The sequence below is a fragment of the Rhinatrema bivittatum genome, chromosome 5, assembly GCF_901001135.1.
Source record: "Rhinatrema bivittatum chromosome 5, aRhiBiv1.1, whole genome shotgun sequence".
Lineage (NCBI taxonomy): Eukaryota > Metazoa > Chordata > Amphibia > Gymnophiona > Rhinatrematidae > Rhinatrema > Rhinatrema bivittatum.
This window is the reverse complement of record NC_042619.1, coordinates 259598332-259623158: the sequence shown is the minus strand read 5'-3', so window position 1 is coordinate 259623158 and position 24827 is coordinate 259598332. Positions and strand designations below refer to the sequence as shown.

Genomic DNA, 24827 nt, shown 5'->3' with positions numbered 1-24827 from the left:
GTCTGGATATGGGTTTCGCTTCACCTTGTATCAGGGAAAGCTTCATAGGCAAGTGGCTGGTGTATTGTTCACCTTAATCATCGAATAGTCGTAGCTCAATATTATCCTTCGGATAGATCTGCACCTGTGTGGCAGTTTGCAATATTCTTTTCCCATCAATTTTGTGTTTACTTTTGTACCATTGTATCAACTTTTTAACTTTATTAATTGAAATATATAATTTGACCAGGGGTCCCTAAGCTTTTGCTCACAACTGTATGTATATCTGTGAAATTCAGGGGTGTGCAAAAATATTTTATACAATAGTAAATATCTGAAGGATAGAAACAGAATAGATAGCCATTTCCATGACTCAGGAATTTAGCAGAATAGAGGCTAGTGTGTGCTTAGCTAAGACTATAGTGTGTGTCCTTTATTACTGTGTAAATATTCCCCCATTATAACCAGCAAGAAGGAACTGACCTTATTTGGATCCTTGCATAACATAAGTGTCAAAACCAACTTTCATATTCTGGGAGCATGGGGTACATAAGTTGATCTTTCCATCAAGCCACTGCCATGGAACCAAACGTGTGTCTTCTATAGTCCTCTATAATTAACTACTATATAGCATATTATACAATCTAGGGTAGGGTTAATGCATCTGTACCTAATTGGAAATTACACCTATTAATTTTATTTTAAGAAGTTAAAATTATTTTCTATAGAGAACATTCACTTGTTTCTGTATTGAGCAATGAGGTGCGGTGATCGGGCATTGCCACAGTTTAGATGTGAGGTGTAGGTGGCTTCAGCCACATGAGAAGCCTGGTTATAGTAAAAGGCACACCCTGGAGTGACTTAAAATGCTGTGTATTATATAAGCTACACATTTTTGTTCTTAATGCCAGTGAAACATTTTTGGTTTGTTTGGCAAAGACAAATGCCATTACTTTGCAGTTCAGGATTAAGTAATACTCTTCTTCAAGAATGTTTGGATTCTCACTGATGTAACTGCATGAAAAATGTTACCTTCAGAGAACAATTCCAGGGAAGTAATTACTCCCAATTAGACAGTAATGAACCTGGGGGTTTTTTTTGCAGGTATTATATGCACATCTGGCGACATGGTGGTGAAAAATATCTGGAAAAATTAATTTTTTTTTTTGTAAGAGGGGATGGAAGGCATCAAGGAGGGGGCCATGACTAATATATATAACTAGTCCTTAAGCCTGTCCACAGACTAGCACATCCCGTGAAGCGAGCCACCTGACCCTGTGCCATATTCCCGCAGGTGCCACAGGAGAGAGAGTCCATGGTTTGTTCTCTGTGCTTGAAGAGACAGGTGTCTAAGGCACATGCTCCCAGCTGATGCGACGCAGGTGCAGGGCAACTTTCCTCTTTATTATATAGGACATACATAACATTTTGTGGACACATTTAAAAGTTGCATTGTATGTACACCTACTTTTCCATTATTTATTCATGTGCATGGCAGACACCACAAAAGGTATAGTAGAAGAAAACATCATCCATAATATAGGCTAATTGGATCCAGTGAGTAGGAGGTAAGTTTGTGAGACTCAAACTAATATGACTGCTTCATGGGATTCAGGAGAATCATGTGAAGATGCTTAAAGAAGAATGGTTTGAGTTATTTTTTTTTTTTTAAATCTGAATTTTTGATTGCGTTCTCTTCATATTTGTCCCAAGCATGTCCAGAATCCGTTCAAGCATAGAACTCTACCATCTTCACTGGGCCATTTCAGGCCTTTTCATCTTTCTCTGTTTCTTACAAGACCAAGACTAAATCCAACATCCAAATCTCCTTCCATATCTTATCGCCCATTTTTTTTTTTCCTAGTTTTTGTGGCTGTGTGCATTACTAACAGTCATTATCCAAAACATTTGGTCTCCCCTTACTACTGATGTTTGGGTTTTAACTCTGGTTGCGCCATGCACATTACCCGGCCCTGAATTTATCAATAGGCACCCATTATGCCTGTGAGTAAGGTGGCAAAAATTTAGGGGCAGCAGGCTGGCTAAGATTTGTTGCCTTCCAGCTTTGCTGAATCAGTCAGCAGAGAACAGCCCTCTGCTACTCTGTAAATAGACCCTTACAGGAGTCTGGGGGATGAAAGCACTAAAAATGCCTAGTAGTGACAAAATCCTAAATCCATCCCTGCCATTACCCCAATACCTTCTTGGAAGCCTGATGCAGCTTTGTCACTATTTGGGGTCATAACCACTGCTCTGTGCAGGGTACTCTACTGTCTTTGTGGAAGCCCATTGCAGTGATACCACTGCTAGTAGGGTCAAAACAGAGAATTTACAGCTTGCTTTTTAAATTTAGCATTTACACTTTGTCACAGAAGTACAATTTTAAAGTAAGTAGTAATTGTCTTTTGAATGACTTAAGTGAAGCCTAAAAAGCCATCCAAAATAACTCTGACAAGCTGGAGCTGTGACTTTCAAGAATAGTTAGGCCTCAGGAAAGCATTGTGAATCTCGTGCACTGCAGCTAGCGCAGAAGACAAACCCAAGATGTATATAGTTCAGTGAATGCTTAACCTTTTAAAAATAGATTTTTATGTAAACTTATTTTGTGAAAACACTTGCATATGGAATAGCTTTTTTAAAAAAAATTTCTATGACTTTTAGGCAGTAAGTGCTTGAAATCCTAAATAAAGATATTTGAATAAGTTTTTAGGCAAAAACAACTGTTAAACTCCTGCTGTTGCTACACGGTGCCATGTGAGATGGCTGTATTGACTAGTTACCTTTTCCCATAGATACAGAATGGGACAAAACTAAATCTGGTCTTAAATCTTGGAGTAAGTTTACTGGTTAAGTTTCTGTACTGCTAGCCCAGATCCAACTTCTCTTGTATATAGTATTGACTTTTCTTTTTTTGTAGCATAATAGTGACCACTGCAGAATTAAACACCTTAGGAACATGGGGTTGGACCCAGAAAATATTTAGGGCTGGCTTTTGAAATGTTTATGCATCTCTTTTTATTTGGCAATGCTTGTGTGCTCAAAAGTGTTTTTTTTTGTTTTTTTTATAGGTTTGTAGCTGGCTTCTTTCTAATGATTGTGTGCCAGCTTTCACTCCCTCTTTGAGTTTCCTATTGATGCCAGATGTTAATCTCTGTAATAACTGAATATTAACACCAGTGATACTCTTGTCTCTTGAAAGCCACACCTGTTCCTCGGAGCCCTCTGTTTGCCTCTCGTTTGGCACTTGCATTTCACTCTGGCAGCTAGTGTGGCTCTGTGATAGTTTTTAGTACTGCTGATTTATAAAGGCCACCTTCCTTTGCTCTTAAGAAAACCAATATGAAATGCTTTTTTGAAATGTTACTGTTTTGCTGCTTCTGGATTTCTCTCTGCCTGTGCATTCCCTGTTCTTAGTCAAAGGCTCTCCAGGCACCCCACCAAATGCAGTGGCTGAGTGGGAGGATAAGCTTCCTCTTAAGTTTCTGTAAACACTACATGGGTGATGTCATCTATTTGCCAGTTACTGTGGTAGATTGATTATTTATGTAAACAGTGGTCATCTAGTTTGCACACATTACTGACTGCTTTGTGTTTTTTGTTTTGTTTTTTTTAAACACAATAATTCTGAATGTGTCTGTTAAAATGCTTCAGTTGTGTCCTTACTACTTGGAGCAGTAAATTGTGAGTCGGGTATCACAGAATATAAAGCTGCCTTTTTTTTTTTTTTTTCAAGGTAAAGATAAAGCCCTCAGTAAAATAGTGTAGCAGATCTCTTCCCCTCCCATACCTCCAAGAGAGCTAGAAATGAACTGAAATTACTCTATCAATGACCAACACATTTATGCATGGGAAAACAGTATCCCTTGAAACTAGCTTTTGGGTTTCAGCAATTGCATCCATAAAGGAGTTTGCACAAACTGTCATTTAAAGGTATCTTGTTTCTGTATAGCTGTTTGGGCAGTAGCTTTACCTCCTAACACTAAACTGCCAAATTGTCAGATTAAAATGTTCATCTAGCCCAGCATCCTGTCTACAGCAAGCAACAGAGGCTCAGAGGAAATGTATATAAGAAACCTGCCATGTATAGAGCAGTCCAGTGTCATACCCTTCCACTTTTCAACAGTGATTCTGTCAACTTAAAAATAACCTTGATTTATGCAGAGCCATGCATTTAAAACATTTAATTTAAGATGAGATTAGAATTGACAAGACTTCTCCAATGAGCATCATAAAAATGCAGTTTTAAGTTAAATACATCACTATTGCTTTTTGGCTCTTGGCTATGACTAGCTGGGAAGTCGTGCTTAAACCATCAGTACCTAGAAATCTGTAATAAAAAAAACTGTAGTGGAGCAAGATAAGGTTTTAGATCTAAAAATTTCCTATTCTGTGGGCATAAGCTACAGATGTTTCCTGATGTGGCTAGGGCCACACAACTTAGAAGAAAGTATCTTCTATCATTAAAAGTGTGCGTACTTGCAATAGGCGTGACTTTTTTCCTAAAGTTCCCCTGTTTATGCTGTATCAATTATAGAGGAAAGAGATTTGGATTTCTGGACCCTACACATTTAGAACCCTTTTTGATTGATAAAACTCAAGTGGAAGTACCAGGAGAGCATGCCCAGTAAAAATAAATACACCTCCCTTCTCTTTAAATACTGTTTACTTGAAATGATTAGAATAAGAATTTTTTCTTTTCTCTGTTAAAGTTGTTGAATATTTTGGTAATATTTACCTGTTTCCCCCCTATTATGGAATATGTAGCAGCAGTAATGTTGTTGTTTTTAATTTCTATATTGGTTACAGTGTTGTGAAACATATTTTCCAGTTTTCATGATGTAAGTCATTTGTGAAAAATTAATAAAGATTAAATGAAAAAAAAAATTGTGGCAAACTATTTTTGAATGTCTTATTGAAAGAACCCTTTTAACCCACAAAATAATTTTTTCTCCCATTGCAGATGGTATAAACTACAGTCAAAACCAGGAAAGAAGCAAAAAGAGAGAGGTCAGGTTGAAATAGATGTCCAGTTTATGAGGAACAACATGACAGCAAGTATGTTTGACTTGTCCATGAAGGAGAAGTCCTTGTCACCTTTCCGAAAACTGAAGGACAAAATCAAGAGAAAGCCGCACGATGGTCTTCCTGACACTGCTTCTGCCATTGTGCCTAGTATCACTCGGTCAGCAGCTGACAGCGACGAGGAGATTGCTCCGCAGAAAGAGAAGAAGAAAAACAAGATTAAGACCTTATTTTCCAAGCCTGGGCTACAGAAAAACTCCCTCTCCCAATCCATGTCTGTTCTGCCCACATTTCAGCCAGTGCCTGCTGCATCTGAGAAGACTGTACTAAGGCCAAGTGATTTCAGACCAAGCTTAGGTGATGAGCCACAGTCTCCAAAATCAGACAGTGAGTGGCATGCACTATTATAGTTATTAAAAAAAAACAAAAAAACAAAAAAAACAGAAACACTGGGAAACTGTCTGCTAGTCAGACCACAAGATAAGATGAGTGTTTTATTTAGTTAAGCCATTTCTAAGACTAGCATGGGTCCCTGCATGAGTTGAGTATTACTGATTTATAGAGCATTTTTTCCTTTTAGGGAATCATTTCTTAGAATTTTATCTTTTATTGATAGTTCCTGATACCTTTGCTTGAATACTTTTTGAGCCTTCGTGTTTTCAGGGTGCCATAATGGCAAATGGTGTAGGTGCAATGAATTCCTACATGTAAGAGTGTACTAAGTGGTTTCCTAAGGCAACGCGACGAGACATAAATCGATGTTTCTCAATTCTTTTGCAGATCTATTGCAGAACAAAACAGAAGGAAGATCATCCAAGTTGCCTCATCTTCCAGTAATTTTGTCTCACAAAAGAACAGTCAGTGCAGATCCTAATCAGATGAATCAGATGACTTTGGGCAACACCAAGAAAGAAGGGCTTTCCTTCTTCAGTGGCCTTCGGTCCAAGAATGACCCTATCACACGATCCAATCTGTGCATTAATGGGAACCACGTTTACATGGAGGAGACGGAACCTAAAAATGACACCATACCAAAGGACAATAGTCTTAGCAGTTCTCCTCTGGCTCTTCGAAAAACACCAGTGTATGCATCAGCAGAAAACCTCTCTTCCAGAAGCTTAGAGGCGGTCACAACAGCAGACATACCTGCTGATAAAAGCTTGCCACGATCTGTTTCTAAAGATTCCCTCAAAACAATGACTATGCCGGCCTACAAACCTTCTGGCAGTGAGGAATCCTGGGGCAGCAGTGTACTTGCAAGTTTCCACCCTCCAAAAGAAACCGAGGAGAAAAAGCAAGAGAACAAGAAGCCACCACTTGAAGAATCCCAGGATAGCAGTGCTCCTGTGAACATTGACCCTCCCATGGAAACAAAAGAAAGCAAGAAGTCTTCTCTGTTATCTTTTGTGACAGGAAAGAAGGATGTTGCTAAAAACAATGAAGATGGGCTCTTTACTGAAGTCTCCTTGCAAGATAAAGCAACACCCGATGCTCCTAAGAAGGAATCTGAGGCAGTTCTTGTAGCAGATGCTCCTAGCAAGAAGAATCCATTCAACCCATTTGATGAAGATCTAACTGCGGAAGAAAAGAAACCGGCTCCCCCTCTAGCTTCAGCAAGGGCTGCAAAAACCACAGCTGTCAAGCCCAGGTTAGTCTTTGTATATTCACATTGTACACGGTGGGGTACATTGCTTAGCCAAAATGAGGTAAGCAGGTCTGTTCCAAGGTTGTGCTTTTTCTTTCACAAACTATTTTCAAAGCCATTTACCTGGGTAAATAGCAATTGACTCAAACTGACATGGCTAAAGGTGCAGCAAAAAGTATGAACAAGCCATAGGAAAAAGGCATTCCTGTGGGTGCGCTTAAGTCAGGGAGGAAAACTGTGCATTTACATTCAATTTGTAAATGTATGTGCTATGTTCTAGCTCGTGCAGAGTACACATATGCTTTTAGCGCATATATTAACTGATTTTCAAAAAAAGAAACAATATGGGTATCTTTTTATGCAGATTTTCAAATTGCACACACAAGTACCTGCAACTTGCAGTCGCATAAGTTATTTAAAAATTGCCCCTGTAACCTCAGATGCTTGACAATTACAAAATGTCATCAACCAGATGAGACTAGGAATGCTTTTTTAAATGTATAGTTTCCAGTGAACATTGGGTTTTTATGTATTTAGTGTTTTATATACAGTGTGAAGATAATGTTTAAAGTCATTTACACACATGAAACAGGATTAGATGCATAAATGGCTGGCTATAAAGTTGCCGGGTATTTATGCATGTCAAAGTGCATGCATGACACAATTTTGCACAAACTTTGTGTACAAGTAGGGATTTAAATGCATGTTTGATTTTAAAAAGTATGCATGCAAATTGCACAGGTTAGGCTCTGCAAAGAGCATGTGTAACTTGGTACAGAAGAGTTCATGCACATTCTGGAGATAAGTTTGCTCTGAAACTTAAGTTCACTTTTAAAATTGATGTAGTCATAGGGATGTGCATTCGTTGCTCCATTTGTTTCATTCATTGCGGCGGTACACACATACCTCACAGATTTAGAGTACATGCATATGTTTGAGTTGCGTGCATACTATAAATCCGTGAGGTACATGCATACCACTGAAGCAAATGCACATCCCTACTTATGCATGTAGCTGCCACATAAGTTACTTGGCAATATTAGAAATTCACCCTCCCTGTGTGCAAAGTAATTGGTGTTTAGACATTGTGAGAACCAGATAGGTTCTTCAAATTACTTCCTACTTAGAATGTTTGTTTTACTGAAGGTTTATTTTCATCACTGACCAGTATTCTACTTTATGCTAAAATAAAAGGTGTGCTGGTCCATATCCTTGTTCAAATATGTAATTGAAACACAATTTCAAAAGGAATGTTTTTATGTAAATACTTTAGAATGTTTCGTTGAGGCTCCTAAAGCAGGTGGACATTTTGAAGCCATGACTTTGCCTGACTGTGATTATTTTAGGCTTAATGAGCATGTTAAGTGAGAGCTTTCTTTAAAACACACTATTTCCTCATTTGCAATCAAGTGTATGTCTTGGCTCTGGTGTTCTTTTTTACAAAACCATTTCTCTGTGCAGTGTTAGCCCAGTGAGGTGTTGCAGAAGGAGGGACTCCCTACAGAAGTTTCTTTATTACTGATCTTTCAGTAGTGCAGACCCATTGGTTTGGGTGTAGGAATTTTTAGAGCATTATGATTCCTATCCTGACAAACATTATCCCTTGTTTTACAGCTACTTTATCTGAGTTTCCTTTCTTCCTATTTACAGCTGTTTACCATTCATTCTTACCTTCAAGTAGCATCTTCACAACTTAATAGGCCAGCATTAACATTGGCTTTTGTGCACAATTTAATTTTCTGTTTAAGAGAACAACAAATTGTTGTATTACTGTACTAATAAATCCTCTGATGGGAGGAAGTTTGCAACAAAGGTAAAAGATCCTTTGCACATCAGGCATTTTTTTTTTTTCTAGAACAAGGAAGTTGAATTGGCTTCAAAGCTAGAGCCATGAATCACAAGTCAGGAAAGCCCCAGGGATTTTGCAAGCCCTATAACCTTAGGCATGTCAGTTTATCTAAGACTCCATTTATCCCAGTCACGTAGAAAAATAGTTCCTCCTTCCTTTTCTCCTTTTGAAAACTGGCATATATTTCTGGTATCAGAATTCAAAGCTATGCTCTTCACCCCAGTGGGGGTGACATCTTATGCTTTTCAGAAGTATAATTCTAAAGCCTTCACTGTCATTATGAAAACACAAAGATGCATTCCCTGTACGTACCCGGATCAGTCCAGACTCCTGGGTTATGCCCCCCCTCTAGCAGATGGAGACAGAAGTTTACAAACAAAAACTCCGCCTATATCTAGGCTGGTGCCACCTACAGTCTGGCAGTCTTCTTCTGTCTCCTAGCAGGTGGAGAGGGTGCAAAACCTGCAGTCTGAGCTGAGGCCTAGTTTAAAAAAAAAAAAAAATGAGAAAGGTTTGACTTTTTTGAGAATTACGGATTCGGGAGTGTCGCTTCGTACAGTGCCTTCCTTCTTGCCTAAGGTGGTTTCTGCGTTTCATCTCAACCAGACGGTAGATTTGCCTTCGTTTTCTGAGGCTGATAGGTCGCTTCCGAATTATCGAGACTTGCGGCGCCTGGACGTAAGGAGAGCCCTTTTACGTTATCTGGAGGTGACGAACCCTTTTCGGAGGTCGGATCATCTCTTTGTCTTGTGGGGCGGTCCTCGGCGCGGGCAGGCGGCTTCCAAGACTACTATTGCCCGTTGGTTGAAGGAAGCCATTGGTTCCGCATATTTGTTGCACGGCAAATCGGTCCCGGTGGGGCTCAAAGCCCATTCTACGCGTTCTCAAGCGGCTTCCTGGGCGGAGTGCAGTCAGGTTTCTGCGGAGGATATTTGTAAGGCAGCGACCTGGAAGTCGTTGCATACCTTTGCGCGTCATTATCGCCTGGATGTTCATGCACCAGGTAGTGGCGGTTTCGGGGCAGGGGTGCTCAGAGCGGGACTCTCCGGATCCCACCCTAGTTAAGGTAGCTCTGGTACATCCCAGGAGTCTGGACTGATCCGGGTACGTACAGGGAAAAGAAAATTAGGTCTTACCTTAGTTAATTTTCGTTCCTGTAGTACCACGGATCAGTCCAGAGTCCCGCCCGTTGAGTATGCTGTTCTGACGGAGAGTCTGGGGGAGACGATGCTTTCTTTCTGTCCTTTCTATCTCTGTTTTCTCTTTCTCCGTTATCGATGGCTCTGGTTCTGGTCCCATTTGGGGGATAGTGGAGCCGTTAGTTTGGTTGGTAGGTTCCTGTATATAGTTCGTTTGTAGTGATTTTGGGGCCTTTATCTGCTTTGACATTAAGTAAGACTGCCAGACTGTAGGTGGCACCAGCCTAGATATAGGCGGAGTTTTTGTTTGTAAACTTCTGTCTCCATCTGCTAGAGGGGGGGCATAACCCAGGAGTCTGGACTGATCCTTGGTACTACAGGAACGAAAATTAACTAAGGTAAGACCTAATTTTCTTATATTTGCTGTCAGTAGCCTCTTGCCATGCAGAATTTAGCACATACTGGTGACAGTGTAGTAGACAATTGCTGTCCAAATTTGCAAACTTGGAGTCTAGTTGACAAAATTGAAGGCTATACGTTGTAATAGGTTTTTGATAGGCAAATGTTAGGTTAGTTTTACATTGCCATAAAACAAAAGATTTGTATGTGTATGCTAGGTTCTGCTGTGATCAATAATTTATTGGAATATTGTGAAATATGTTTGTATAAATAGTTCTTATTAGTTGATCTATCCATTTACGTACAGGACAATATCCAGCTGTGCATTTAGTAGTTTCACCGTGTCGCATTTGGTAACAACACTTAGACACCATCAGGTGTATGTTAAATCACTTCTTGGGTAGATGAAATCTAATTCTATCTTTTTTTAGGCTTTATATCTTAAAATGCATTTGAGTTTTGTTTGAATCATGGAACATACCCTGTCATGCTTTGCTTTGTTGTTTCAGCAATGTATTGCAAAGTTGGTAGGAAAGGATCTTTTTAAGATGCCTGGGATTTTGTGCTTCATATCTTTAAGATAACTGACCTTTAGATTTTATTTTGTCCTCTTTGCAGACTGGACGTGTCTTCAGAGGATGAAACCAAAGCCAAGCTTGCTTCTGCTTCTTTCTCTCTTCCCACACACCTTTCTAATGACCCTGATGACCCTTTTTCTCTCGCTCCTAAACTGGCAAAGGAAATAAAACCACAGGACTCTGAAAATCTTTCTTCTTTGCACTCTACTTTTACTCCTTTGGATATTTCTCTCTCCTGGTCTTTTCATAGCGACAGTGTACCCTTCTCAAAAGAGAGACTCGATGATTCAGAACTGCCCAAACCACAAAATGAGACCTTCAGTAATAAACATAATATCCCAACAAGAATCTTTAGCTCAGGTTCTGAAAGGTCCTTCGGGCCCTCTCAGGAGAAAATAGGGATTACCACAAAGAAACCCTATGAAGTTAAAGATGTGCAAATTGTCACGCCATTTGTTGAAAAAAGCACAAGTGGTAAGAGCTCAGTGAAATCCCTTCTAGATGAGCTGAAAGGTAAAAGGGAAAGATCAAACTCTGAGCAGGATGCTGAACCACAGGATGGAAGCCTACTCAATCAACAACATAAAGAGAAATCTAGTGTGGAGCAAACAGAGTCTTCACTGGGAAAATTACTAGAATGTGCCTCTGTATCAGATGATGTATATACCCCTGATAATTCTTCCCTTAAAACCAAAGTGATACCTTCAGCCTTTGCTGAAATCAAAATTAACAATGAAGACAGACAGACATTGGACAAAACAAAAATAGAGGTCACTCTGAAAGAGAGAGAATGTACTTTTCCGTTAGATTCAACTTTGATTCATTCAAAAATAAGTGATGCCAATTCAAAGCCTACTGACAACCATCAAGAAAGAGATGAAAGCATGTTTTCCTCAGTTGAGATTGCACCCAAAAAAGAACAGAAGTCCCCCACACTTTTGGCTAAAGTAATTACCCCAGAAGCTGATGAAGTAAAGAGCAAATCAGACAAAACAGCTATTAATGTCTTACTTCATGAAGAGCCACCAAAGCCAGCTCCAAGAGTTCAGACTTGTTCCAGCAAAGAAGTGAAGGAAGGGCCTTTAATGGAGACTGAACCTAAATCAGTACCACCAAAGCCAGCACCAAGAAAATTAAGTAAAATAGAGTCTGACTCATTAACAAAAAGTGTTTCTTTAACATCCGATTCCTCAGTGACCATTGACTCCACAATCTCGACATTGACGTCTGTGGTACATAAAGCAGAGCCTCTTAAGAGAGACTCTGAAAAAACACCTGCTATCTTAGATATGTTGATACTTGAAAAGTCTGATTTAGATGATGATAAAGGTTCCCTAAGTAAGGCTAATGTTCATAAAGACATGCATAACTTTGTAACAGAAGATTTGAAAATGGCAGCCACAGTTGTTGGTGATCTAAATGTTCAGGTGGATGAATTTTCAGTTAATCCAGACAGATCACAAGTATTGTCAGAGGATAAGTGGCTGACAAACAGAAACAGCGAGCAGGAAGTCACTGGAAAATGTAAAGATTTTTGGGAGCCTGCAAGACTGAATTCATATCTTCAATATTTTGGTGAAGAAAAAATTGAAAGCTCAAGTCAACTTCCCTCTGAGGATACATGGCATTCAAAATGTAAAAATGACCTGATTGACAAACAAAGTGACTATTTTAAATCCAGTAAACCAAACCAAAATGTGTCGTCTTTAGACAATAAACAGGTGACTTATCCAAACAAATCTGGTCAGCAAGAATCAGACCAGCAGTTTGGGGGGCTTAATGACATGACGAGCAGAAAAAGTGATAGATCTGACAACAGTAAAAATACTTCCCCCAAAGAATCTGTTTCTCTATCTAATCATTCCCTTTCTAGTCCCTCTGCACCCTATTCTTCTAGCTTGCATCTCCCTTCTGACACACATCACAGTCCTAGAGCAAAGTCTCCGAAAAGTCCAACAGCAGAGGGTTCTGAGAAACCTGAAAACGCTGGCAAGAAGAAACTTCTGCAGGCAAGGGTTTCACCCTCTGAGACACATCCAATCCAGGCTCAGCAGAGTGACCGGATTGTGTCTGCCAAGCACAGGTGAGAGAACTGAGTTCTAAAACCATGTCTTCTGGGTCAGGTGGAACAGCTCTCCTATGAGGAAAGGTTAAAGGGGTCCGGGCTGTTCAGCCTGGAGAAGAGATGGCTAAGGGGGGATATTGCAGAGGTCTCTAAAATCATGAGTGGAATAGAACAGGTAAATATAAATCTGTTGCTAACTCTTTCAAATAATACAAAACTAGGGAATATGCCATGAAGTTAGTAAATAGCATATTTAAAACCAGAGAAAATTATTTTTCACCCAATGCACAATTAAGCTCTGGAATTCATTGCCTGAGGATTTGGTAAAAGCAGTTAGCATAGCTGGATTTAAAAAAGATTTGGACAAGTTCTTGGTGAAGCCCATAAACTGTTAACCAGATAGACTTGGGTAAAAGCTACTACTTATCCCTGGGCGTTAGCAGCATGGGATCTGTCTACTGTTGGATCTTGCCAGGTACTTGTATCCTGGATTTGGCCACTGTTTGAAACTGGGCTTGATGATACTCTGTCTGATCCAGTATGGCAGTTATGTTCCATTTACCAGTGTCTGCTTTCTCCTCATTAGTGTCTCATACTGCTGTTCACTGTGCGTTCATAGTTACAAGGATAGGGGCATGGATATTAGTCTACCTTTTTTTAAAGAACTGACCCTGGAGTGGAGGACTGACCTAATGGTTAGAGCAGTGAGTTGAGAACCAGGGAAGCCAGGGTTCAAATCCTGCTTCTTTAATGGATGTTCCTTGTGGCCTTAGGCAAGTCACTTTGCTCTGGATATAAATTTAGATTGTAAGCTTTCTTTGCAGCAGGTACCTACATACTGTAACTGAGTTGTAACTTGAGCTTTGTTTTTGGAAAGGTGAGTAATTAAATACCAAATCTATTATTTCCAAATCTACTTTAGAATTTTCTTCCATCTTAAATTTCCAACTCTTGTTATAAGGCGGTACATTTCTACCTTGGATATGGTTTGGTACAGTGGGGAACACACAAGAAGTTGATAAGTTGCCTTTAATGAAATTGTTGTGCTCCTTTTGCTGTGCACTTTTCTCTGGCACTACAGTTTTATAGGATGATTTGTTTTGCCAGGCTATACGGAGCCTAGACTTATTTTGTGTTAAAATGTTGGTGTTCTCCCTGTGGTTTCTGCTATAAACTAGTTTTACCTAAGATGCTACAAAGTTTGTGGCTGCAAATGCATTCTTCCTTTTTGTGATAACAATTTGAGTTATTCAGCTGCTATACATATATATGCATGTGTGTACATTTTCAAGTACCATGGGGAATGCATCTGAAAAATTTGGACAATACAAGGCTGGGGTCATTAGTGCAACTTCTTGGCTATAAGAGGTTTGCATGAAGTACAGATATGCCTTTTAATGTCAAGCATGAGAATTTCAATGTCTTGCTTAGTTTGATTGCAGTTCTCACAACTGTCATATCAGCCTGGAGAAGAATATGAGCCAGAGACAGAATATGAGAAGCTGTTCTGAAAATAAGGTTCTGGGTCATTTAGGGTGTATAGTTCCCATCCACCTACCCCTTGTGGGTAGAGAAGATCCATTCTAGATTTAAAAATTTTGCTTGTGTGCTCTTTTCTGCACTAGCAACAAGGAAATTATAACAGCATAGGCTGTGGATGGCAGGAACTAGATCATGCTTTGAAATTATAGCCTATGCTCCTCTGCCAAAAATGAAGTAGGCTCTTTTCCCATTAGGCATAGCTCTATCAAAGACAAAAATTTGAAAGACTTTATGCTTTGATTCATCTCTAAATATTAGTATGATGGTATTTTGTAAGTAATTTAATTAAGAAGCAAATGAAATGTGACTCTGGATAAAACACCATAAACCTCATATTTTATTTAGAGGTTTTATATACAGTCGTTCATCTAAAAATCACTAGATCACATATGAGACACAAGTGCCTTTAAGCTACCTAGAAAATAATTGTGGTGGTGCAGGATGCACACCCTGAAGTATCATTACACTTTTATAAAGTAGCTGCTCTTAGTTTCTCACTATCAGAAACCTGATTTCTCACCCTCCTTGTCTGTACTGCAGTTGTATAGGCTACAAGAATCACGAACCAATCTCATAGCCCTTAAGTATTAAAGCTTACATACTGCACCCATGTTCATTTACACTACATGTTGCAACATAACGGATATTTTAAACAAAGCTTTTTCTTTAGCATGGAGGCATGACAAAAGATGGCAAGTAGCCTTTCAATCCTGCTGCTTTTGCAGAATTAGGTTTATTAGATTAGAGCTCTTTTTGATAACTATCTTCTTGTTAATGTATCAAATAACATTAGTTTGAGGCTTGTGTGCTGTCTGCTAATTCAATGCTTGCCCATTACTATGAATGATTGTTACAGCTTCCATCAGGTACTACAGATTACAATTAAGATTGAATTGAAAAAGAAATGAAGGGTAAGCAGTTAAGAGCCATCTACATGTAAATGTGTACAGATTATTGCTGGCTCTGTTTATAACAGCAGTAATAGCTGTAGAATCTAAATGAGCAGCATCAGATAAAAAACAAGCATAATGTAAGAGATGGAAATAAATCAAGTAAGAGCCAGAAATTGAATGTTTTGAAGCCAGGAGTGTGACATTTAAATTCGTAGGCAAGGATGTGAAAAAATGAAAATATTTCTGAAGTTCTTTATGAAAGAAATTTCTAACTTTTTTTTTTTTTAAAGCTCTTCATAATTTTCAAAAAAATTACATAAGCAAAAACCTACTTGAAAACAAGTCTTTAATCGCTTTATTTTCTTATTTTTATTCTGATATTAAATATAAATCTGCTGTAAAGTCTTACCAAACTGCAAAAGAAAATAAAATACTGATTTAAGAATTACATCACAAATATGCCCTTTAACCATAGGCTTCTGGAGTAGAAGAGGGAATCCTAACCATTTCACTATCCCAAAAAGCCTTTAGCAGAATTGGCTTGAAAAAAGGTATAGATTTCCAGATAGTTTAACCAAAAATTTAGCTAGGAATCTCTCAGGGAAAGCCCCCCCCCCCCCCCCAAAGATTAACCAAAGTATCCCTGATTCATAGAAACGCTTTCTGCCTAACTTGAGTCTGCTTACATACATCGAGAAATATCCAGATCTTTTGCTCCATAAACAAGGTTTTTATTTGCAAAAAAAAACAGCCTCATTATTAGATTGATTTCCTGCATATTTGAGGCAGATAATCATGTAGCACAATCCTGAACTATATCTGTGGATTGTTCTAGAAAGTTGGTTAAATTAAGAGGATTAGTCAGAAGAAAAAATTTTATTCCCAACATCACCATTAATTTTCTTAAAAGGTAAATATATCACTTTAGAAAGAGGGAAGAGAGTCCTCTGCTATTCAGATCTTCTTTCACATAATTCTGGAACAGCTGAAAATTCAAGCAGTTTAATGCCATTGAAAATGTTGGCTGCAATCTAATATCACACTAATACATCCTTTGATAACAATTTCTTAATTTCTATGATAAGGTAGCATGGCTGTCATAACATAAGACTTGCCTTACTGGGTTAGACCAAGGGAGCATAAATCTCAGTATCCTGTTTCCAACAGTGGCCAATCCAAGACACAAGTAGCTGGCAGGATCCCAAGAAATAGATTCCAAGCTGCTTATCCCAAGAATAACCAGTGGATTTCTAGAACTCTACATTAATAATGATCAATGGATTTTTCCTCCAGGAACTTGTCCAAACCTTTTTTTAAACACAGCTACACTAACAGCTTTCACCGCCTCCTCTGGCAACGAATTCCAGAGCTTTAATTATGTTGAGTAAAAGAAAAAATAAGAGAATTAATAGTTTTAAATGTATTACCTAGTAACTTCTTTGTGTCCCCTGGTCTGTGTACTTTTCGAAAGAGCGCCCATTTTCCTTATCTGCAGCCAGCCACATCTCCTGGGTGCTCGATGGCATGGACGTGCAAATTAACCATTGTGCATCCCTTGTAGCACGCCAGCTCATTAGAATATAAGATCTAGCGCCCAAGAGAGGGGATGTGCGTCCATGTTGGACACGTGTTTTGCGCACACGATATTTCATTGGCCCCTTAATGTTTTGCTTGGTTGTTTTTTTGTTTTGTTTTTTTAACTTGGGAGACAACAGAGCAGGGCCCCAACTCACTTGCCTTCATTTGAGCTGAGAATAGTCCTTTCTTGACCTTTTGGCCAAAACAGGGAGTCTGTATCATGGGGTGAGATGTTTAATGCCAACCAACCCTACTGGAGATGTAACGCCCATTGCAAAAGCCAAGTTAAATCTCCTGCTAAAATTAAAAAAAGAAATGAATGGTGTAAGTTATTGCCTAGAGTAGTGGTTTCCACCCCTGTCCTGGGGACCCCCAGCCAGTCAGGTTTTCAGGATATCCACATTGAATATGTATGAGAGAAAATGTGTATGCACTACCTCCATAACATGCACATTTTCTGTGATGCATATTCATTGTGGATATCCTACCAGTATTGACTGGGGATCATAGAACAATTCTTTGCCAGTTTTGAATAAGTTTACGGACCTAACTTGAGTTCAGTGTCACATCCCCTAGTATTGGCTGTTTTAGCCAGGAACCAAAGTAAATTGTTACATTATCATTTGCTGTCCGTTTCAGACTTCATCCAGTGAAACCCATGAATACTACACAAACTAGAACCTCAACCACTTCAAGTTTTGGAACAATGGGCAAAAACCAAGAAAATATAATCAACGAGCTCAACACAAAGGTATGTTCTAGCATGAGACGTGCAAACGATGGTGCTTGGTAATAAACATTTGTAAAGATAAATCATACAGTGGGGACATCTAGTGGCTAGATTTGGGAGCTAAGCCGGGTTCTGGAAGGAGTCCCTGGTGCATGGCCTCTAGCTGGGAACGTTTACTGTAATGACTGGACTAAAGTAAACTGGAAGGGGATATAATACAGTGACTTCAGATCCTAGTTCTGATTAAGCTGGAAGCCCAAAAGAGCTGGAGGAAAGTGCCAGGTCAAGAAAAGAAAATAGTAATCACAAAGTATATTGTGAACAACAATGAGAAAAAGGAGAGAGGTGTATTTTGAGTACAAATGAGGAAATCTAGTATTTCATGTGTTCTAAGAAATCAGTATAATTAACAAACCAACATGACACAGAATTTCTTTTTAATTGTCTGATTTCCATAGCACTGCACCAGGAATTACAGAGAGAAATTGACCTATAGCCTAAAATGTGAAACGTAAAGTAAAATGTCAGAGTAGGTCAGGATGACTGGGAAGTAGGATATAGGAGAACCAAGGCTTGTGAGATTCCCTGCTCCTAAGTAGGAAGTAACATTTTCCTCCACTCTTCTCTAACTCTTTCAAGAAATACAACCCATCTGATCCTGCCTCTGCGTATGCACAGCTGACACATGATGAGCTGATCCAGCTGGTTTTGAAACAGAAGGAGACCATTTCGAAGAAAGAGCTTCAGGTGCAAGAACTTGAGAAGTACATTGACAATTTGCTTGTGAAAGTAATGGAGGAAACGCCCAACATTCTGCGGATATCTCAGTTAACCAAAAAGGCTGGTAAAGTGTAAACCCTTCACAAGGAAACTGTCCTAAATCCAGAAAAACTGAAAGGCTTTTTGTTAAAGGTTAACTTCACAAAGATATCTGGAGCTGAGCTGATGCTTAATCCTCCTAATGGGTCTGTGCACTGTAAAAGGAGACACATACATCATCTTTCCCCTACTTAGATGGTCAAAAGTCAGCCACCACTCATCTGATTACTGGTTAATGATTACAGGTTTGCAGTTCCTATTCCAGTGAATAGCTTTTGTCAGGCTTCACTCTGTGCCTGTGAGTACTTTAAATATTTTATTTGTACAAGATCTTATCGACCCTCTGCTCAGGGATTTAGAGCCAGTTTGTATTCCTGGAGCGAAAGAATTGAATTTCATCTCCATGGTTCCATTTCTTCAGTGACTTCCACAGACTCTGAAAAATAAAAGAATGTTCTCTGTGCCTATTCAGACATCAGAAAAATAAATCAATCCGTTTCCTATCCACTTTAAGGAGATGTGAGCATATGGTGCTGAAGCCCTCCTGGGAGCATGGTTTTTAGCCATGTGGGGATCACAAAAGAGATGAGTTTTGTGAGTCTCAACCTAGTTCCCACAGAATAGGCATTTGACCAAACAAGCTCCTAGAAATTAGGAGAGGTTGAAGGATGGTATAGGTTAGGATTGAGATACATTGCCTGAACCTGGTGGAATTTTGTACAGTCCTGGTCTGCTCCAAGCTTGAGCTGCTGCTAAATATCAAAGTATGCGTAACTTTTGAAGGAAAAGAGAATTCTAAGTTTTCTTCCCATATAAAGCTATTCCAACTCTTTGGACTCTTCAGGACAGTACAAACAATGAGATCATTTTTTTCATGCTGGCTAGCACAGACTTTATTTGAAAAACACCATACTAAACACACTTTATAAAAGCTTTAGGGCTGTACATTTTAAATAAACTGCATTATATGAGCTTCTGACTTACGATCAAAGCAGTGATTTTTTTTTTAAATAGTTTCCTCAGAGAGAGGATATTTTATACATCCTGAACCCATGATAGTAAACCAGTAGAATGAGAAAATTACTGATTTTGACAAAAAAAATCATCTATTTGGAGAATCTGAGTTCTTAGTAATGCAGGAAGACCAGATAGAGCAAAAGTAGAAAACATGAAGGGGAATTTTCATCCACAGGTACTTCTGTAATTGAGGATCTTCAATCTAATTTTTCAACAGGAAACTATTCCCTTTGAAAATTCACTTCAGGTACAAAAGTATTTGCAGACTTTGTACCTGCTTTAACTGTAGGCATAGTCTAGGCAGGAAAGTGTGCAGAGGGATTTTGAAAATCAAATCCCTATGCTACTTCCGGTCCCCTAGTTTGCCCTCTCTGGGAATGCCAATCTGAGAATCTCCAAACTAAGAATGTTTACCCATCCCATTGACTCTGCTAATGAGAAGTTTTATGCCTGAGCTTCTCTGGAGATGGAAGGAAATGGTGCAATTAAGGATGTGTGCCTTAAGCTTAGGTGAGCTAGCTAGGTACTGTACAATCTGTATTGCTTTTTATTTTACTATGTAACAGAGTTGCTCTGAAAATCTGTCTTCCATTTAACCACTACTTGATTTAAAGAATAAGAAATCCACCTGAGGCCTTATGTAAAAAGAAAAGTCAAAGTAATCCACTCGTGACAATGTGTTTCAGTACTGCTGGTATATAGGTCTGCTGTGTCGACCTGCTGTATTCAGTCTCCCAGCTCACGTCCTATGTGCCTGTCTCTCTTCTGGGGAGGGATGAGCACTTCTCTCATACACACTTATAGCTGAGGAGAATCATGTACACATTCACTCTCCCTCCTTGAGTCGGAAGGATTTCTGCATGATTCATGCTAAACTGCATACATTAACATTTTGTTTTTAAACTGTGGGTTACATACAGCATTACACAAATTTTGCTGTCTGCCCTTTTCTCTAGTTTGATCTGCTGATTTTGTGCAGGTTGTAGATGTAGTATTGACTTTCTTTTTATTAACACTGGTTTTAGTTAAGGAAGTTAGTATGTGCTAGTCACTAGGGGATAGATTTTCGCTGAGCAGCAAAGTCAACTGGTTAAATTGAATCTGAATATTCAACTGCAGCTAACCTGCTAAAAGCTATGTCTGAATATTCAGTTGAATCTAACCACACTATACTTGTGTGATTAGATCTAAGGCAGTCATCTGTGTGGACACATTTTAGCCTATTGGCTCTGAATATTGTGTTAACCTTACTCAACCGCTTTTTTGTCTAGTTAAATCTACGTGTACGGTGACTTTTTTTTTTTTTTTTTGGTGTGTGTGGACACATTTTAGCCAGACCAGGGGTGGGGAAAGGTGAATTTTTAACTAGTTAGATTTATATGGATAAAATCTGATTTTTAATTGTAGAATTCTTTTGAATATGGATTCCTCCCAATTCCAGCCACACACTTCCAAGTGCCATTATGTAGCAGTTGCTTTGTGTCTGTAAAGTTCTTGGAAAAAAGTTGCTCAATGAGAACTATAAAGTGACTATGTAAAGCACCCTGAAAGATGAAACAACCTGTTCTGCATTTGATTGTAGGTTAAGTGCTATGGGAAAAGACTCCTACAGCATAAGTGAGAAGGCTATGAGGCACAGCTGATGCATTCTCACTGTTCAGACATGTTGATAAAAATGGCACACTAAGTTTTATAAATAGCTGAAACTGTAGTTTACCCCTTTTTTTCCCTCCCTCCCCCATTTATCCTCTGATTAATGGAAGGGTCAGCAGGATGCACACTTTGGAGTGCAGGGAAATGTTCCATGCCCCCAACCAAGACGTCTCGCCACAATATAGGAGGCATTGGCATGTATGCAAATGCCACATCGCTGCAGCTGAGTTCTGCCATTTCTGCAATTTAGAATTGAAAGCTTTCACACACTGGAATGGCTAGCTGTTGCACAAACAATGCGTACTAAGTATTTTACAATCCAAATTTTGTATGAAGCTTTAAGCCTTTTACCTAACAAAACAAAGGCTGATTAGCTGCAAGTGAAAAGTGGTAGAAGACTTTGTTGCTGTAAGGAAGGGAATACATTATTGTACAACTCAGGTGTGACTTGCTTCTAGAATGGAATTTCAGATCATACAAATCTTTCTGCCTTTAGTGCCATTATGAGATGAATTGGTGTTGCTAAAATTCATTCCTGTCTGGTGTCTGCATTCTTACAACTGAACCTCATAGAAGCTTCACCAGACTCAGAATGCAGGCCTCTGTGTCATTTTGGTGCTAAAATTATATGGACATAACTCATCTATATGTCAGTCAAATCAGTCTGAAAATCCTCTGGCTAGCATGGCTGAGATCATTCTACTTCAGTTGAGATTTTGAATTAGAAACTTTCCCTTGAATTCAGTAGTTAACAGGTTAAAACTAAAGGCCTCAAAGCCTGTGATATAAATGTGTATATATTGTCGGGTTTTTTTTATTATTTTCAGGAATGGGAACACATTTACCACAGTATTTATTACCTTAGCACTTTATATTTGTCCAATAAAACTTTTGTATTATGCAAATGTTTCTAATACTTTCTGTTCTGTCCTTTTAATAAAACATTGGATGCCACTGCAAACCTCTCAAAGACCTATGTTTTTAGTAATATGCACAGGAAAAATATTTGTAGATCAGGGGAAAATGTGTATTTGCACCTGAAGCTGGAAAATAATTGTGCTTGTTTGGATAAGCCCAGTTTGATTACTAAATGAATAGGAAGACCTAGGAATCTCAGTATATCACCCTGAGCTGCTGGTTTTATGATATTTGTTTCATTCTGTTTTGGGCACACTGCCAAAATGACAAAGTTCACCAGCGCAGATCAGATTGAAGTAACACACTACCAGGAGCCTGATAAACTATAGAAAGTGTCTAAGTTGGCATTGCGTATGAATCTCTGCACAGTGTACGAGTTGGGAGTCGTCATTGTGCGGTCTGCAAAAGATGAGCCTGTTATGCTAGCTGCTCGAGACATCATAATCCATTTTCACTGAGCAGAAAAGTGATTTTTGTGTTTAAATTAATATAATAAACTAGAAGTCCTAAAATGAGAATGCAAAGATCTTGTTTTCATAAAGTGAATTTTATCACTGTAGAAAAGCTTTAAATGTAATTTCTTCCTCCTGTAATGGGGTGAACATATCAGGGGAAAGTCTAAAAATATATTTTGTTAAATACTTTGGATTCTAAGATGTTTTTCATTGAATGTTTAAGGCCTTAAACCATATAGTTATGGTTCTAAGGGCTGAATTTTTAAAAAGGCCCTTCTGTACCTTCCACTATTTTTCATAAAGACTATTGATGTAAGATGCATCTTGCTGTAAGATCAGTTTTTGTTTTTTTGTAACATCATGCACCACTGATTGAGCTCGGGCCTACTGTGACTGAATTTTAATCTAGAGCAATGGAGACGTTTTTTCAGTGACCTTGTTAACCAAAAGTGAGTTTCACCCGAGAAGTTTTTGGCTACATTTTAGTCTGGCAAATTTTTGTTTCCTGCTGGCTCCCTCTCCTGTTGGCAACAAAGCACTGCTGTGAAAAGCACCACAGAAGCCAGAACCTGGACAAAAATGTGGTGAATGAAACTGCATGAAGGAAGTGGGAACCTTTTGGTTGAAGTCTGAGAGAATGCCCAACTCCTTAACACAGCACAGTTACTGAACAACTTGTAATTTATGAAATACTGCTCTCAAAACAGCAGATGAATACAATCCTAGCCAATAATTCACTTTTGCCCTCCTGAGGTGTCTGTAAAAGAAGTCTGTGTTTAACAGGTCCTTCTGTACCATGATATGTTAGGGGTGCAGTTTATATGATCCAAGAAATTAGGTTTGTCCTCCACCCCAAAAGAATACCTGAAGATGCTGTCTCTGCATCACAAACACAAGTCTAGAAGGATATCTGAATGTATTTTACCACTTAAAATGAAAATTGTTACACATTTATTACATGCATATTTTGGTTTTATATACTAAGTGCTTTTGTGTTAGGGTGTCTACATATATGTTTGGAGTGTCAGGGAAATGTGACTTAAAACAAAAAAAATAAATGTATCTATTGAATACTAACAATAAAAAAAAATTTTGTTTTAATGGTTTGTGTCTGTGTTTTGTCAGCCTACCGAACTTTACACCAGTACTAATATACATATGACAGATTAAAGACCTTTTCTGAAGGTCAGCAAGTTATACAGCTTTGTTTTAGTAGCCTTGCTAGGCAGAGGCCTAGTGTGAGCCATTGATTCCTGGCAATATCTATTGACTCGACTCTTATGTGTCTATCCACCAGTCCTATTTCTTTCCACCAACGAGCTCATTTCAGCACTGGTGAGTTAGCCTCAGCAGAATCCTGCACTGTGCAGTGGCTATCCTTAACCAAAAGGCAGAACACCCTGTGCTGCATGGTCAGCTTCTTCTCACAACCACAGCTTTCAGGTCTGGTAGTATTTCCATTTTAACCTAGTGATTTAGGTATGGAGGTTATCTGGGACTGTCCAGGGGATTCAGTTCATGTCAGACAGCTAGGCTACTCCTAGTGCAAGGCTGGACAAGCCATGCCTGCTACCTCTCCTTACAGGTGTTAATTACTTGTGTAGGTATGAGGATTTGCCTATGGGACTTCAGTTTTCTTGGATTTTATGCCAAGAACTTCAAAACTATCCAAAAACCAGGACCAATGTTAGGTGGGCACCAATAGGACAAGTGCCAAGGCCCCAATACCTGCAAGCCCACTGCCACCACCCTGAAGCTGAAAGAAACATAGCCCAGTGGATGTTTTAATGTAGCAGCGCTAACAAGAAAAATCAACACAGAGCATAGCAATGGATGCTACTCACAAGACCTGCAATGGCCTTACCCTTCCTCCAGCACTGGCTTCCTGGTACCAAAGAAATCCATGCAAGAGCCTGTGAGAATGTATCATCTGCTAAATTCAATGCTGATTTATCACTTGAAAATATCTGCTAGGTCAGGGACCAGCCAAGCAAGGGTAGGAGGGAGAGGATGCAAGAAGGGAACAAGGAGTAGTAGAGAATGACCCAGTTGGAGAGGTGGAATAGAGGACATAGAAGATTCAGGGAGGAGGCCATAGCGAGTGGAGAGGGAGGAAGAGGATGGAGAGGACCCAGGATGGTGGGCAGCAGCATAACAGGACTCTTGAGGAGGGTAGGATACAAAACCCAGGATCAGGTTCCCATTCTGCTATGGAAACCAGAGCAGTGTTTCCCAACATTTTCAAGCCCAAGGCACACCTACATTAACAAAAATGTATGGCACACCAGCCTCCTCAGAGCAGGCACTATGGACATGGAGAGGACACATTTGGCTAAAAGTGAAATTTAAACTTACTTGTTAAATTTCTTTTCCTTTAGTCCTGCAGACCAGTACAGACAAGTTGGTTAAGTCCTGTCAGCAGATGGAGACAGGGTGACTTCATGTCTCCTATAAAGGTCTGGTGCTGCCTTCAGCATCCAATGTCAAAGTGAAGACAATCAAAAGCAATTGTTTTGGTTTCCAATTCACCACCACAACCAAAACCT

General features: G+C 39.2%; 1 protein-coding gene across 1 annotated transcript in view; it reads left to right on the top strand.

Moving 5' to 3' along the window:
- RAB11FIP1 (RAB11 family interacting protein 1) overlaps nucleotides 1–23382 on the top strand; it is a 49309-nt gene extending 25927 nt beyond the window's left edge. The window contains exons 3-7 of the mRNA XM_029603899.1: nucleotides 4940–5388; nucleotides 5782–6649; nucleotides 10652–12694; nucleotides 17329–17440; nucleotides 18059–23382. Of these exons, the coding sequence (XP_029459759.1) occupies nucleotides 4940–5388; nucleotides 5782–6649; nucleotides 10652–12694; nucleotides 17329–17440; nucleotides 18059–18274 (3688 nt within the window). The 3' untranslated portion in view covers nucleotides 18275–23382. The remainder of the gene's footprint in view (nucleotides 1–4939; nucleotides 5389–5781; nucleotides 6650–10651; nucleotides 12695–17328; nucleotides 17441–18058) is intronic.
- The last annotated feature ends 1445 nt before the right edge of the window (nucleotides 23383–24827 follow it).